Source organism: Conger conger, chromosome 8 (genome assembly GCF_963514075.1).
Source record: "Conger conger chromosome 8, fConCon1.1, whole genome shotgun sequence".
NCBI lineage: Eukaryota > Metazoa > Chordata > Actinopteri > Anguilliformes > Congridae > Conger > Conger conger.
The window spans coordinates 6,485,960-6,501,781 of NC_083767.1; the positions used below are offsets into that span (position 1 = coordinate 6,485,960).

The 15,822-nt window shown below is 43.5% G+C and overlaps 2 protein-coding genes across 2 annotated transcripts in view; one reads left to right on the plus strand and one right to left on the minus strand.

The window, feature by feature from the left end:
- Nucleotides 1–9,978: 9,978 nt before the first annotated feature.
- LOC133135335 (fatty acid-binding protein, intestinal-like) lies at nucleotides 9,979–11,707 on the plus strand. Its single transcript, XM_061252262.1, has 4 exons — nucleotides 9,979–10,080; nucleotides 10,374–10,549; nucleotides 10,788–10,895; nucleotides 11,519–11,707. The coding sequence occupies exons 1-4, from the start codon at nucleotides 10,014–10,016 to the stop codon at nucleotides 11,567–11,569; spliced, it is 402 nt and encodes a 133-aa protein (XP_061108246.1). The 5' UTR covers nucleotides 9,979–10,013; the 3' UTR covers nucleotides 11,570–11,707.
- Nucleotides 11,708–12,026: 319 nt separating this feature from the next.
- Nucleotides 12,027–15,822, minus strand: part of LOC133135334 (inactive ubiquitin carboxyl-terminal hydrolase 53-like) — a 41,308-nt gene continuing 37,512 nt past the window's right edge. The window contains exons 14-17 of the mRNA XM_061252261.1: nucleotides 15,135–15,201; nucleotides 14,126–14,814; nucleotides 13,788–13,889; nucleotides 12,027–13,567 (exon numbers count right to left, since the gene is read on the minus strand). Of these exons, the coding sequence (XP_061108245.1) occupies nucleotides 13,813–13,889; nucleotides 14,126–14,814; nucleotides 15,135–15,201 (833 nt within the window). The 3' untranslated portion in view covers nucleotides 12,027–13,567; nucleotides 13,788–13,812. The remainder of the gene's footprint in view (nucleotides 13,568–13,787; nucleotides 13,890–14,125; nucleotides 14,815–15,134; nucleotides 15,202–15,822) is intronic.

Sequence of the window (15,822 nt, forward strand, 5' to 3'; positions counted from 1 at the left end):
ATAATATGAATATTAATAGTGCCAATGAAGGGTGAGCCTCAACAAGGAAGTTTTTACGCAAACTCTTTCATGTTGCCAGCTGACTGAAAGAGCGGCCTTTCAGGAGGAAAAAGAAAGAAAAAAAGACAACATTCAGTTGCAGTGAGGTGAATAATTGCCTGTTCATAATAGAAGACAACTCCAATTACCCTGGGACAAGTGCAGGGGTCTTTCTGGTGTGGCACAGCATCTTGCCTGCAGTCATTAATTAGACATCGTCACTGCCGCGGGGAAAAGTACCAGTTGTGACTAATTAGCAAGATCAAGGGGTTGTAATGTATAACAAAACAAACAAAAACACTTATCTGCCGCTGTCCTTTTAGGATATGAAAATGATTTGCTGTCTTTTAAAGAACCAGGAAAAAAAAAAAAACTAAACAGCGTAGCTACCATTTTGTCATTGGTTCCTGAAAGATTAATACGTGATTTTGGCAGATACGTTGTACTGTAGTTATATCTTCTTTCGGAAATGGATAAATGTTTATTCCAGTGAATAAACAACATTGTGCAAAAGCTGTTAAGATACCGTGTGACACAAAACTATTGAGGCAACACTATGATTACGATTATGACTAAGCATCAACATTGACAATTTGTTGGCTGAGAATCCATTTGCATTAAACCGTGCTAATAGGGTCACAAATATATTAATAAAATAATAGAATGCTCTCAATCGAATGCTGATGTCACAATCTCCACTGCTGACTGAAAGCATTGCAGGATGCAGATCATGCTAAACTATGTTGGGAAATGAAAGTTTGATTGTGAGTAAAGGATCGGCCCTCGACATCATGACAGGTGGGTATACTCCCACATACAGCTGAGGCCGGCGAGAGTGCCCAGAGCCCAGATGGGGCACACAGGCTTCACCTGGGGGGGATTGACACCTGTCAATCATATCTCCAAAGCATTCTGGACAGAATATCAACACCCGTCATGCCTCCTGGTTTAACTGTAATTTTCCAAACCCGAAAAAATATGATTGGTTATTCAGTAAGTTTCTGTGACATTCTTTCAAAACGCCTCAGACGTTTTTTTTATTTTTAATTATAGACATATGCATATAACAGAGACGCAATGTTGCCAGCGCACATCAATGAAGTATTTGTAAACAGTGTGTTGAGACATACGACACTTCCGCGTCCTCTAAAGCGACCCCATTGTGACTGTTATTAAGGAGCTGATTTCATCCGAGCAGCCGGAAGGTCATGAGAACAGTTTACGTAATCCGGCCCGGCCGGTACCTGGGAATCAGCGCTCCCCCATTGTCTCCGTCCGGGCCGGAGAGACAAAGCCGCGGGACCTGTGAACGTGAAACACAAGTGTACAAACTCCGCAATTAAGAGCTCAGCGCCGCGAACGGGAGCAGAACCTGTTATTTACGGAGCGAAAGGACAGTGAAAAGGCTGGACTTCGTCACACTGCGTATTATTTACACCGCGGAACAGGAGTCACCCTCAGGGAACGCTCCCGCGAACATTCACTGAAAGGCCGGGCTAATTAGCGATAATTAACGCCAATTAACCGCTTAAAGGCCTCGGGGTCTAAGACGTCCGCGGTCACATCATAATTAGCCGACACTTTGTTAATTGAGCGGACATTAAAAAAAAAAAAAAAAAAAGGTAATTAACAAAAAAAAAAAGCTGCAGTTAACCTGATGATGGCATTGTGTTTAGACATATGGAAGACCTTTATATTTTTTCTTTATTTCAATAATCTCTTCAGAGAGATAGCATTATTTTCATTGGTAAAATGTATAGAAAAAATATATAGTATCTCTGAAACATTATTCTTAAACTGTACTATATTTGCAATTTCTGAAATGTTTCAATTTAGCAATATTTTGCTTCAGTCACATTTTTTAACTGTGAATGTTCAGGGCACACAACTGTTTGACCCTTGTTTATAGACCAACCACTGGGGTTCAAGCACCAGTGTAGCCACGGTAAGATCCGCACAGCTGGTGGGCCCTGAACCCCACATTGCTCCAGGGGGGAATGGCCCCTGCTTAGTCTAATCAACTATAACTCGCTTTGGATAAAAGCGTCAGCTAAATAACAAATTATGATTATAGGGACCAGGGTAATGTCTGCTTTTACTCACTACTGCCAGCCAGCCCCCTGATCAGCCGTGCTAAGCGCTAAGAGGGTAATCCGACGCAGCGAACGGGACTGGCAGCAACGAGTCTCCGTGTCAACACACCTGCATTCATTACCACCTGCGCCCCCGCTGCTCACAGAGAAACTGTAACGTGTCAAAAGCCCCCGGCACAAACCTGCAGGCCCATCACACAACCGCCGACCAACATAAACTATTTCCCCTCCTTCAACGTGCGGTCTATGCCAAAGGAGAACATCTCCTTCCTCACACTTTCTCTCGATTGTTTTTTCCCCTCCCTTAAGCTGCGTAGACTCCCGGTCCTTACCGACACCCGTCCTCCAATCGGCAACATTCTGGGGTTTTGGTAGAAATGAAAAACGAATGCTACACTAATCTAAACAAATGGGTCTGTTTGAATACAGCACGCTGCTTGTTCATAGTAAAACGCCCGCTTAAATTTTTTGTGGTCGGGGTTTCTTTCAGCAGTGAAAAACATAAACTGCAATTCATTCACGCCGTCAGCTAGGGAAATGGAAAATGGATAATCAGGAGTGCACAATGTAGGCGTGAGGGGAAAAACGCCTGTTTGAATCCAATGGTGCAGAAATGTATTTCTCAAAGCAGAAGCTTTGAACCGCATCTGTAGTCTCTAGGTGCAACATTTGTAGGGTCAGCTAAAAGTTTAAAACAATAAAATGAGATGAATGTAAAGTTTCAAGTCGCAATGAAAGGGCTTGCATCATAGGTGCCCTATATTGGATTTCAGAAAAAGCAGGTGGGGCAGGCTGGCATTATGAACATAATACTATTTGGAAAGAGAAGAAAACTAACTGGCAACCTCCTGGGAGCCTGCAGCCTCAAATAAGGACATTACATTTCGGCTTCCCTGAGCTCTGTACAGAATTTATCTTGACATAAGGGCCATACAAAAGTATATATTTTATTTAATAATATATGTTTTTTATTCATTGTAAAATACTTCAACTTTTTTCTCAGGAGGACAAAAACCTGCCTGGGTGAATGTTTTTGGCCCCAAAAAGAAGAATTGTCCATGAAAAACGTCTAGTCGGCCTATAGATAGGCAGCAGGTAAAGTGAAGCAGGGCCACTGGACGAGGTCCTGTATTAAAGGTGACCACTGCTTCGCTCTTAAACACGTTTCACTCTTTAACACGGTCATAGACTCATACACCACTCACTGCACGTGCTTTCAGTGTTTGAATGGTTCAATGTAAAGCCCATTTGTTGGCATTGCTTTTTGAAACACTTACCGTGCGTGAATGGAACGTGTAAGGTTTCTCATGAGAGGTTTCGTACGCTTGGGATATTTATAAATAAAGCTCTGGCCCTCCACCCTTTAAATTTCTATATATAACACGTTTAGAAGTACGGAAAATGTGAGAACTACCGTTCAACTGCACACATAGGGACAGTATTTCCACCTCTACAACTAATGCCTTTTCTCCCTCCCAAAAACGTGCATGAAAGTCAAGTCGCCCTCTTAACTGTCAAGAGTTGCCAGTTGTAATTAACCTGTACGCTTGCCAGGAGGACAGAGATTTCTACAGAATTCATAATGTGGCAAGTGTACAGGCCAAATTGCAAATGTTTACATGATTATGTCTCTGTAGTGCGGAAAGTGTTTGTATGTGACACGCGAACGGTGGTATTTGAAATAGAAGTTGTTGGATGTGCGTCGAACGTCCTGCTGAGTGACTGTGTAAGCCAGTGTGCTGGGGTTTTGAGAGACATACTGCAGACTCTGTCAGCACTTTCATCAACATGTCAAAAGCACTTGGCAACGTGTGGAGTTGTTCCTTAAAAGGAAAACAAAACAACAGTTTTTGTCCAAACAGGTATGCGCTGTCGAACCACCTGAAGCTGAGTCAACAGTAAGTCTGCAGGTTGTAGCCGCATCATAAGTGTATGCAGATGTAGATCTGTAAAATTTAAGTATGTAAGACATATATGTGTGTGTGTGTGTACAAGTGCACATAACGTTCAAACTGACACATTGTTATGAAGCCTCTTAATTTTGTGTGGCAATTAAAACCAAATTCAGTTTTATTAAGCCACATTGTGCATACGTTGTCTTTCCCAAGTGCCAATCTCCTACCAGTATAAAGGACCTCACAGGCAATCATTCTACAGCATTAACAAAGACTTAATTTCCTTTTACAGTACACAATCACAGAAATGAAAGAAATGAATCCTTAGAAGACTGCAGCCCATTTTAAACAGAGTTTTTCTTTGTTTGTTTAGAAGACAGAATAGCGTGTACCCAAACACCCAAATACACATAACCTTTTAAGGCGGAGAGGGAAGAGTGAGCAGGTACAATGGGATAAACGCAGTAAAACCAAAACTAATTATAGCGAATTGTGAATGCAGACTTTTTGATAAGGTCTCAGAAATGTAGTACCAGCGAGACTGGGGCAGCAGTGTCTGCAGGTTTAACTCCAGTCCTGGAGGGCAGCAGTGTCTGCAGGTTTAGCTCCAGTCCCGGAGGGCCGCAGTGTCTGCTGGTTTAACTCCAGTCCTGGAGGGCAGCAGTGTCTGCAGGTTTAACTCCAGTCCTGGAGGGCCGCAGTGTCTGCTGGTTTAACTCCAGTCCTGGAGGGCCGCAGTGTGTGCAGGTTTAACTCCAGTCCTGGAGGGCCGCAGTGTCTGCAGGTTTAACTCCAGTCCTGGAGGGCAACTGGTGGGGCCGCAGTGTCTGCAGCTTTAACTCCAGTCCTGGAGGGCCACAATGTCTGCAGGTTTAACTCCAGTCTTGGAGGGCCGCAGTGTATGCAGGTTTAACTCCAGTCCTGGAGGGCCGCAATGTCTGCAAGTTTAACTCCAGTCCTGCAGGGCCGCAGGGTCTGCAGGTTTAATTCCAGTTTAATGGTTATTTAATGGTTTCCTTTTAATCAGTGGCAAAATGAGGCCTCGGAAACAAGGTGTGTGGAACAATTTAGCCAGCAATTACTTTTAACAACTTTAAATCATTGAATTAAGTCTCAAATTACTAAAGCACTTCAGTGCTTGAAACACACCGAAAACCAGCCTAAACCACAACCCTGCGGCACTGCAGCTTGTGAGCAGGGACTGAAGCAGGGCCCGGGGAACGTGGCATGGCGCCGGGGGTTGCCGGTTCATTTCCGCCCCACACGCGGGTCATGAGGGTAAAGCCCCCCTGGCTCAGGGGCATAGCGTGGGTGGCGGTCCCGGCACAAGTGGGCCTGAGGATGCAGGCCAAGCCAGGCATGTAATCTCCCTCACCATGGTAACGCATGGGTGGCCGTGTGCGGTAAATAATCAGGGGTCCGTGGCTCCAGAGATAGGAGAGGGGATAGGCAGCCAGAAACCAGCACACACTGCTGACAAAGTTAACACTGACAGGGTGACGCCATTCAGTACCTGGGGATGCTATAATGTAGGCACACATTTTAAAATTGTAATTTTATTTAATATTATTGGTATAATTAGTATTATCATTATTATTTTTCTTGCATTTAAAATTTTGCAGAGATTTGGTGGTTTCAAATGTAGGCTTGACACTGTGCTAGATCTTCTCTAAACTGAAGGTAAATTAGAAGCCTGGCCTGAAGGAAGCGAGAGCCGAATGGCCTGTTACAATCGTATGTCCTCATTATGTCATACAGAAACCATAAATTCAAATCACTCCAAGCTTAACTTGAAATTCATTGACTTGAAAATTCGTCCCTCATATAGCCTGGGCCTCAAGATTGGTTTCGTAAGCCAGGCACAACTCTGATGAAGAAATGTAAAAGTAGCTACATCCAGGATACTATTGCTGCCACATCTGTGGTAAATTCAAATTCTGATTGTTTGCTTTTCATCACATTGCACTGGGTGTGAAGTAGCCTGTAGTATCAGGAAGAAATGTAGCCTATGTGTTTCTTAACTTGTGCTCCAAAACCCTTTATTTGTTTCATTGTGAAATATTGCTCTCCTGAAATATAAATGTATAGGTTTCAACATCCGATGTTTGGACCGGCAGGTAAGCAGTTTGACTCATCGACGTTTCTCCCCTTACACGAGTGTAGCAATGTATGTTAAATGGGTTACTGTTCATCGAAACTACATTGTTCTTTCCCGTCGAGTGCAAAAACAAGCCAAGCTGACAGCTGCGTATGTTAGAGACGGGCGACGGCAATGAGTGTGGGTCTCAACACTGCTCACATTCTGCCGTCTTGGTCACGGTTTCTGCGGGTCACTTTTTCCTCGTTTTCATTAATTAGTCCGCTTCCCCCTCGGTCCAACACTGTTGCACATTCAGCGGAGAATTACATCTATTTGTCAGCGCCTGTCAAGCGGTCAGACTTACGTGTCCGCGGCGCTGAATGCCTACATTTGAACAGTTAACAGTGTCGGGAGCTTATTTAAAATTCAAATATTGCTTCAACGAGGAGTTGAAACAATATTGACCTTCAATTACTCAGAGGACTATTTGGAGTAGCTACTCCGGGCAGTCAGTTCGAGCCGCTGACGACATTACAAATGAGTTGCTTTTGCGGCTCTGTCAGCGGCACCGTTTATTTTCTCCGGCAACCCAATGGTATAGTGCAAATAAAACCAGCATTGTGGATAAAATGGCATCACCACTCACACCTGCCCAAGCTGTCATTTATCACATAAAGTCATGACCTATAATTCAAGAGCCGTTGGCTCTTGTTGAGTGCAGTAATGATGATCATTTTTAACTGTCTCTTCCTCTTACGTCTTCCAACAATTTGGACACTTACCAAACACACCGCAAAGTGTCTTAAATGTTTTGAAAACAAACTGCTTAATTAATTGCTGAAACGACTGCAATATGCAGAGGTGCTCACATAGTAGGCCTATATATTTTCTAGGCTCTCTATCTCTCTCTCTCTCTCTCTCTCTCTCTCTATATATATATATATATATATATATATATATATATATATATATATACACACACTTACACAATTAATAGATGTAAATGTGTGGTAAAGTATTACTGCTTCAAGTCTATAGTAATGAATTGATATTATTTTAGATTTATTTTTGCAGTAATCGTGCTACACATTGTACTGTAGGGAATATACACGAATGGTGAGGTAAGGGAGGGAAAGGTGCCGCCTGACAAGGTGTTAATGAATGAATATATACAGCATAGACTACATACATGCGTATCCTGTATATAAGCATGAATACGTATCATGTATTGTTGCAGGCATGATTGAGCTTTCATTTAGAGCACGTCATTAAAAAGCCTCTGCATATTAACAACTGGCCTGCAGATGGCGCTCTGCCCACGAGTAAACGAAAACTCATACATATTCGCAAGCTGTAGAATATTAATGCGCAGGGTATGTGTGCTTATGCACAAACATACACTTTGGTGATCTGGGAGAATAACGCTGCTATACATGCTTCGATAATACTAGTGCCATTACATGTGAATCTTGGTAAATTGCCAGGATGTCCGAAATAGGCCTACCCAATTTTGGGGACTGGGTAATGTTTGAATTTATTGAAGCAATGCCCAGAAAATTCCATAAAATCATGAAGCTGAAAACTAGGCTAATCTTCTGTGGTGATTAGGGTGATTTTCATTTTCCTTTGAGTGATTTTTTTTGTTTTTACACGTTAATCAACACTCAAACAAATGAGGCAAACTCTCAAGAGTATTAATGCATGCTAACGCGTGATTATGCATTAATTTAGCAAAACCTATAGCCTTCAGTGTCGGACTCGTTTAAAGAGAAAAGTTGGAATCTCAATTTCCAATACAACCATACTATTAAATTAAAGGTATTCTGACAACACAAATGCAAGAAAAGTCCGATCCTAATCCCTACCTTTATTCAATCAACACTTCCAGTTTAGAACAGGGACTTTCTACTCCTTGCGATCGTTACAGAGTTGTTACTTCGGGATGCAAGCAGACAATAACACAAATGTATTACAGGAGCGCAAAAGTTAGGCTAATTAAATGTAGGCCCGCAGCGCAGTGACTTCATTACTGCGATCTCGTCAGCGCGCGCACACTGTCGAGCAGTAACCAGGACCACCGGTTACCGCGGTGACGGTGGCGCGAGCCCCACTGGGCATTCCGCGACCGACATGTTTACAATGCCTACTAAGCGGCACGGAAAAGACACCATGTCAATAACAGCTAATTAATCTCCCCAATGCCAGCATGCTTTAACACTATTATAGTCCATAGATACGAGCATCCTCGAAAGAGGTGTCGCAAAAAGAGGACACTCCTGCAGATCTTAGAACCTGACGCGTATTTAGAACACAACAAGAAAGAGTAAAAGTTACCCCCAGTCTTTCTGGGATTTGAAAGCAATCCGTCAAAAAAATAAATAAAAAAAATTCAAGAGAACATCCCTATTAGTCTAAGCAATTAATAGAGGTCTGTATTATTAATAACCTACAGACTCATACGTATGAAAGTTATTAGGTCTGCGGGCACTGTAGTTTCTGGAACACCCTGGTCCCGTAATCTGATATTCAAGGCAGGTAAGTGTTTTTACACTGACAAGAAGACTTCAGTCCATTAATGATGATACATTCATTGATACATGACTTGCTTTAATTAGACCCTTGACCCCCCCCCCCCTCCTTCCCTCCTATATACCAACAGGGCCGGTACACCAACACCGAAGATCCCCAGTGCTAACCAATCCCACAGAGAGAGAGCCCAGGGCTGTTTCTGCTGCACCAGGGAGATCACTTTCCACCAGAATGCGCAAATAGCCAAGAGCAGCATCAGTAGATTCAGGACATCGCACATAGACACATTTCACTCGTAAAAAAATCATCCAGGTGCGATCATTAGCCACATCTGCTGCAGCTGAACTGATATCCACCTCTGGGACTGACTGACTGGCATCTGCATCAGGTTTCACTCTCAACAGGTAAGGGCAAGACTAGATATACGAGCATATATCACAAATCCGGAATACCTGAAAAAAAAAAATATATATACCAATAAATAAGATGTACTGTACATCAACTACAATCAAAATGGTGGAGACATTTGCTCATTTATATATATTTTTATTTAAACCATGCTACAGTAGAAAGGCAATGCTACAGTTAGTAATGATTTGCGTGTTGTTGCTAGGGAACGCGATATGCATTTTGATATGAAGGAGTAGGATGAAGAACATGGACAACTTTCATTTTCCAAATATATTCATAAAAAAGAAACCATAATATAAGCACATGTGATTGGGAAGGGAGTTTTAATTTAAGAAAAGAAAAAAAAAGCTTCAATCTTGGTCACAATTTTATGTATTCCCTCCCTCCCCCCCCACTGTACTATGTGATCAATGTGCAATTAAGGAACAGAAGCTGGTTTTTAATAGAAAAGTGTCACTCCTACACATGTGCAGGCTGAAAGCTGTGCTACACTTAACTTTTACGGTGGGTAATAAAACAGTTATTGAGGAGATGGGGTCCTGTACACTACAAATTGAACACATAGATCATGTGTCACAAAAGAGTTGTCACCTTCAATGTCTTTTCAGAGTTTTTCTTAAAGGCTAAAACAATGTGTTTTATTGCAGACAGTCGTCCAATATGCCTCTCTATAGAAATCCTTTTCCATAGAGAGGCATATTAGAGTCATTTAATTGAGGTCTGATACACATCGTACTCAATATATCAGTTAAAGACACATTTTTGTGCTGTGTAAAAATGTACTTTTGAATTACCTGCCAGCACGTGTTTAAAAAAAAAAAACACTGAAAAATAATTACAATATTTGTTATGCATAAGCCAAAAAAGATGCTTATCCACAGTACCTATGCTGAGCCAATGATATTTACTCAAATATGATAAAGGTCTGAGAACCAATTAAAGCCACAGGCCAAGAAAACCGCCATTATGATGTTCAACGGCACCTGGAAAGCAGACCGCGGCGAGAACATTGACCAGTTCATGGAGAAGATGGGTGAGGCTGTTTTTTATTTTTCTGGAAAAAAGCTAGGGTACTCTGTTCGTAAAGGTAGCATTCTCTGTTCTTAATGCTACCATTCTGTTATCAAAGCTAGCATATTCTGTTATCAATGCAAACATATCTTGTTTTTAATGCTAAAATGTTCTTCATGCGAGGATATTTTGTGCGAAATGTTAACATGCCCTGTTCTTAATACAAACATGATCCCTTCTGTTCAAACTGCATGTGATTGCATAGCATGACGCCTGAAAATAACATTTCCATGTATTTGCTGTATTTGTCAACAGGTGTTAATGCTATGATGAGGAAGCTCGCTGAAAACAACAAACTGGAAATCACGATCGCGCAGACCGATGACGTGACGTTCAAGGTGACGGAACCGAGCATCCTCCGCAAGAGAGAGAACGAGTTCAGCCTCGGCGTCCCTTTCGATTTCACCATGGCCGACGGGACTGACGTCTCTGTAAGAACTTTCTATGAGTGTCGTATAATCCGAGACACAGCTATTGATATTGCCTGCTGTCATCTGCACATTATACCTATATGCATAACCTCTGAGCTATCCATAATTAATCATATAAGTTTATGAAACGGAATTAATGGGAATAGCAAAACCAAACAAATAAAAAAGTGATGATAGGACAACCCTGATCTGCACAGGGATTTCTGTGCGAACATACTTACCCTCAGTTATCCCGCAGGGATACTGGGTCATGGAAGGACACACTATGAAAGGGACATTTACCAGGAAAGACAATGGGAAGATACTGACTATCATCAGGGAAATAGTTGGAGATGAACTGGTACAGGTGAGCTTTGCGTTGTCTTTTTCACATGCTGATGCTTCCGTAGGGGCCCTGTTCACATTTCTACATTTTTGATATTGCACACCAGTCCCACGGCCAGGTTATTACCAGGTAGAGAAATGCAAACCGCAAAACTACAAAGAGAAACTGTAAATATTGTGCTTTATTTTTTATTGGCATATTGGAGTATTTCTTGAATGAATGAACAGGCGCAACTGTTGCTCTTAGAATGTTTTGGTTCCGTTTTATTTCATATTCCATCGTTATTATAATTCTGCTTAAGGCCTGACAATAGGGCCAAACGGCAATGTTTCAATTGAATAAAACAAAAACATTGTATCGTCGCCTGTTCATCGTTTAGTGCTTCGTGTGCTTTTTGGCTGCATCTGCTGACAGACGGTTGGTTTGAGTGCTGCCTTCCATCGTATTTAGCATGTGTTTACAGAGTAACACTTAGGGCCAGCTTCAGAGACGGATCAAAAATTCTAATTTTGAATGGAGATTCTCCACAGAAAACTCAAATTTAGTCTAAGACGGAGACTATCTGCGTCTGTGAACCTGGCCCTGAACGTGTTTCGCCGTTAGCCTTCAGCAGAGCTTCCGTTCACAGAACCTTCTCCCTGCAGAGCTTCAACTACGATGGGGTGGACGCCAAGAGGTTTTTCAAGAAGGTCTAAGAAGAGTCCCTCTTCGGAACCGGTCAAAAGAACGGGCCAAAGTTTCGGAGGCGGATTTACCCTGCAGCTACACCGTTGCGCTGCAACGGAGCGGGGTGGGCGGGCTTCTGTAACAACGGGTCTTCTGATTGGCTGCAACAGGAAACGTTCGTCTTCTGTCATGCTTGTGTTGCTTTTTGTTGGATTTCCACTTCCAAAATAAAAAGGGTTCCTCCTGGCACTGAATGTCTTTACGTGAGCTAGCTGAAATGCGTAAATACACATTCTTTCGTTTTTTTAGTGAGATTTGTTCGGTGTGATTAAACTGAATTTAAAGACCTGTTTGTTCACCCCTCTCCCACACACGATCGCTTTCATTGTCTTATGTGATGTGTATGGGTAGTTATGTTTTCAAATCACAAATCAACTCACATATGCATCTACAACAGTGGCCTAGACACACAAACATGCAGACACGTTCTGTGAAATAAAATCAAAGTTTATTAAACAAATGTTAATCGAAAAAAATGAAAATGGATGTTATAAAAGCATCTCCAAAAATTACATATTGTACAAATCTCAAATGACTAATTTTAAAGCCATCACACTTTACATAGAAAAATAGAAAGGCACTGCAGTGACGTCCGCTCAGAAATATATAAACCTTCATATTCAGAACAGAAATAAAGGATGGGAATTTACAGCAGAAAATATCACTGGTTAAAGAATATTCCACTTACATTTTATGCAATGTACTGACGACAGAAAGTTGTTAGTCTGCAGACAAAGCAGGTAAACAATTCCTTTGCTCCTGATTTAAGACATTTACATTAAGTCATCCCTGGCTCTCCATACATACTGGCAGCAAAACAACGTGTATTACATGGAGAAATTAAAAAAGGAAGCCCACAAAAGCCGGTGCCAAATTACAAGCAAACGAGATCAAGCTTATCGAGAGATCGGACATGTAACATACGCACTTCCTGTTTGGAAGGAAGAAGTTAAAAGAGGGAGAAAAATCGGTTGGAACCTTAATGGTCCGGAAACTATGGTCTACAAACAGGTAAAAACGTGAGATCGGGAATGATGCGGTGTTTTGTGCAGAATTAGGAAGGCAGCTGAAAACAGGAATTCAAAACGCATGGACGGTGATGCACAAAGACCATTGAATTTAACCTCTGAACTTCTTAATTGACCTTGAACTCTGAACTGTACCAGATTGTCACAGTGGTCCAGGAGTAAGTGCGTATCTATGGCATCCATATCCTAAACACAAGTATTTATGTAATTTCACCAGGCCACAGCAGTTATGGTTCGTTATTCACCAAAAGCTGAAAATCTAACGCCTATCAAGGCACAGGACAACTTCCAAATGGTTCCACTCCACTTTTGTCTTTCAGGCAGAATAACAGAGAAAACGCAGAAACGAGAAAACTGCCCACCCTGAAGTTCAGTTTACGGTAATCATGGCTACCATGGTAACGAGGATGGGGCTCAACAGTGATTCTAGTTGAGAGAAAACTCTCAGCGTCTTGATTCTAAACACACTATTTTGGTACATAAAATAGGAGTGTCACTTGACAGTGAAACGCATTTGCGTACACATTCAAAATTGATGAATTGCTGGTAGAATTGACTTTGGAAAGCTGTCGGACACACTAATAGTGATTTTGTTATTTGGGAGACATTGGCTGCTTCATTCTCAAACCTGGGTAATAATAAGAAGGTACATTTGAGCAATCCAAGCTCACAACTGTTAATTAATAGGATAAAAAGGACACTAAAAACATGATGGTTAAAATGACTTTGGGCTTGGATCTCCTAATTTTTGGCTCTCAACTGTGCAAACGTTCAAAGATATAGGCTGCCATCTAGTGGTACACATCAGAAAGGTTAAAACTACTTTAGGTGTTACAGAAAGCAGCTTTTTAACAGAATGGACCGGTAGCTGGTGGAATCAATCCATTTCGAGGGAAGGTCGTATTTGGCATCCAGATCAACATCCGATCAATCAAAAATCTGAAAAAAGGTTAGTTTGATAATTACACTCAAACAACAGCAATAACAACAGCTTCACTTCATTCTGTTCTGTATATTCCATCAATTTCACAAAGTACACAATCTCTCACAGAGAGTAGAACTACTAACAGAAGGAAGAAAAATCTTAATAAAATGCTACCAATACTTTCTAAACTGTCATTGGCTATTTGGTTATTTATGCTTTAAAAAAAAATCTTACCAGGCTCGACAGTGGGAAGGCTTTTTCATAAATATCCATGTTCATCCAATGTTGACATTGCCACTGGATGCCATATTGCAGTAGTTTTACTGGTTGAACTACCTAAAAAACCAACAGGACAACATAATGAGTCATACATTTAGCTGTGACTAATATTAAAACTCATGAGTCTGTGATCACATTGCATTAATTTGTCAAATTCAGTGTGAGTGTGCGTGTATGTGTGCGTGTGTGTGTGTGTGTGTGAGAGAGTGCTTGTGTGTATGTGTGTGTATGTGTGTGTGTGTGTGTGTGTGAGCTCAGCTCCAGTAGCTGTAAGCTTGTACAGGTGTTCATACCTGTCTCCACCTTGCTGCGGGGGTGTTGGGAGGGCAGGGGGGTCTCCGCAGGGCGACTGGGCTGCCCCGCGTCCCCGGCCTCGCTCTCCCCCGAGGAGGTGTGGTCGCCCCCCCCTCTGGGGCCCCCTCCTCTGGCCCCCCCCAGCAGGGGCGGCGGGGGCCGCTGGTTGTGGAACTTTGTCCTGTACGTGTCCGTCATGCAGCTGTCCACCGAGAAGTAGGTGGTTGGCTGGGCCCTCTCCGTTGGCCCCTCCCCCTCGCTAGCCGATTGGTCCGTGGAGCCCGACCTGGAGCTGCTGTCAGAGGATAGGTCCCTCTTGTTGGACAGGGGCGGGGCTTTGGGCAGGGGGCGGGGACTGGCCGGGGGCCGGGCTGCTCTCTGTGGGTACGTTTTGGGAGGCAGCGGGGGGGGCAGGGTCACCAGGTTCTGGTACAGGGGCTCGTCCGGGCCGGGGGGGGGGCCGAGGGCGGTCCTGGGGCCAGGGCGGGACGGGCTGTCCTCCCGCTCGGAGGCGGGGCTGGTGAGGTCATCGGAGCTGTTCCAATCAGAGCTGCTGGTCTTGCTCTGGGTGCGGAAGGGCGGGGCGCCGTTACGATGGCCCCGCCCGTTCACCGCCGGGAAGACCGAGTCCGTCTCCGCGGCGTCCTGCCCTTCCGAGCTCCCGGCCGTGTGCTTGTAGCCTCTTCGCCTGGGGAACGGAAATGTGCCAAAATCAAACACAACACAAAAGAGACGCGTTCTGCAACACTCTCATATGGGAGTCTTAATGACCTGCGAGTTCTCATGTCATGAACCGTCAATCCAGAAAAAATATAGAACCCATCTTTCATGCTTGAATGCCCCCCAGATTCTTGTATGCTGCACCCGTTATCAGCACCTTCCCATGAGTACCTCTACCATTCCTTATGCCTCATGTCAATTACGCAGCATTGTGTGCTTGCACACTTTGTGAGACATTATGAGACCAGTGAACGAAACCGTGACGGAGGTCATTTTCTCCTGCTTTACCTCTGTAAACTTGGACTAGGCTTGAGGTGGAGGGCATCCTGGCCATTCTGAGATTTAATTTCTTGCTCTGGAAGAGAAAAACAAAACAAAAACACATTAACACACACTCACAGCGCTTCACAGTGAGGGGGAAACTCACCTCGACCACCACCAATGTGCAGCACCATCCTTGTCCCCTGCACCACTCATAATTCAGGACTTGAGAAAAGGCTTTACTGAGACACTGGGCCCTCTGCTGGCCTTCCTTTCTCTCTTCTATCTCTTATCTGCAAAATGCCCTAGTGTGCGTGTGTGTGTGTGTGTGTGTGTGCGTGTGTGTGCGTGCGTGCGTGCCAGCCTCCCCTCACACTCAGGTTACATAAGCAAGGGCACCGCACGCACGCGTCTCACTGGGCTCCTGCACACGGATCCCAGCAGGGAGGGGGGGAGGGGGTTTGGCACGGAGCTTTGGGCCCTGGGGGGGCTCCTGTCCAATCAGGCGCAAGGACACACCCCCAGCAGGGGCTTGGGCCGTTGCTACGGTGAACGGTCAGGTGTGCGCACAGATCTGGAGACAGGTAGGAACGCCTTTACCCCAGATACACCCCGAAGCTAAAAACTCCTCTGTGGGCAAACATACCCAGAAATCTTTAATCTACAATCAAAATGGGGGAGGCTTTTCAGATGGCACTGAAGTATAAACTATCAC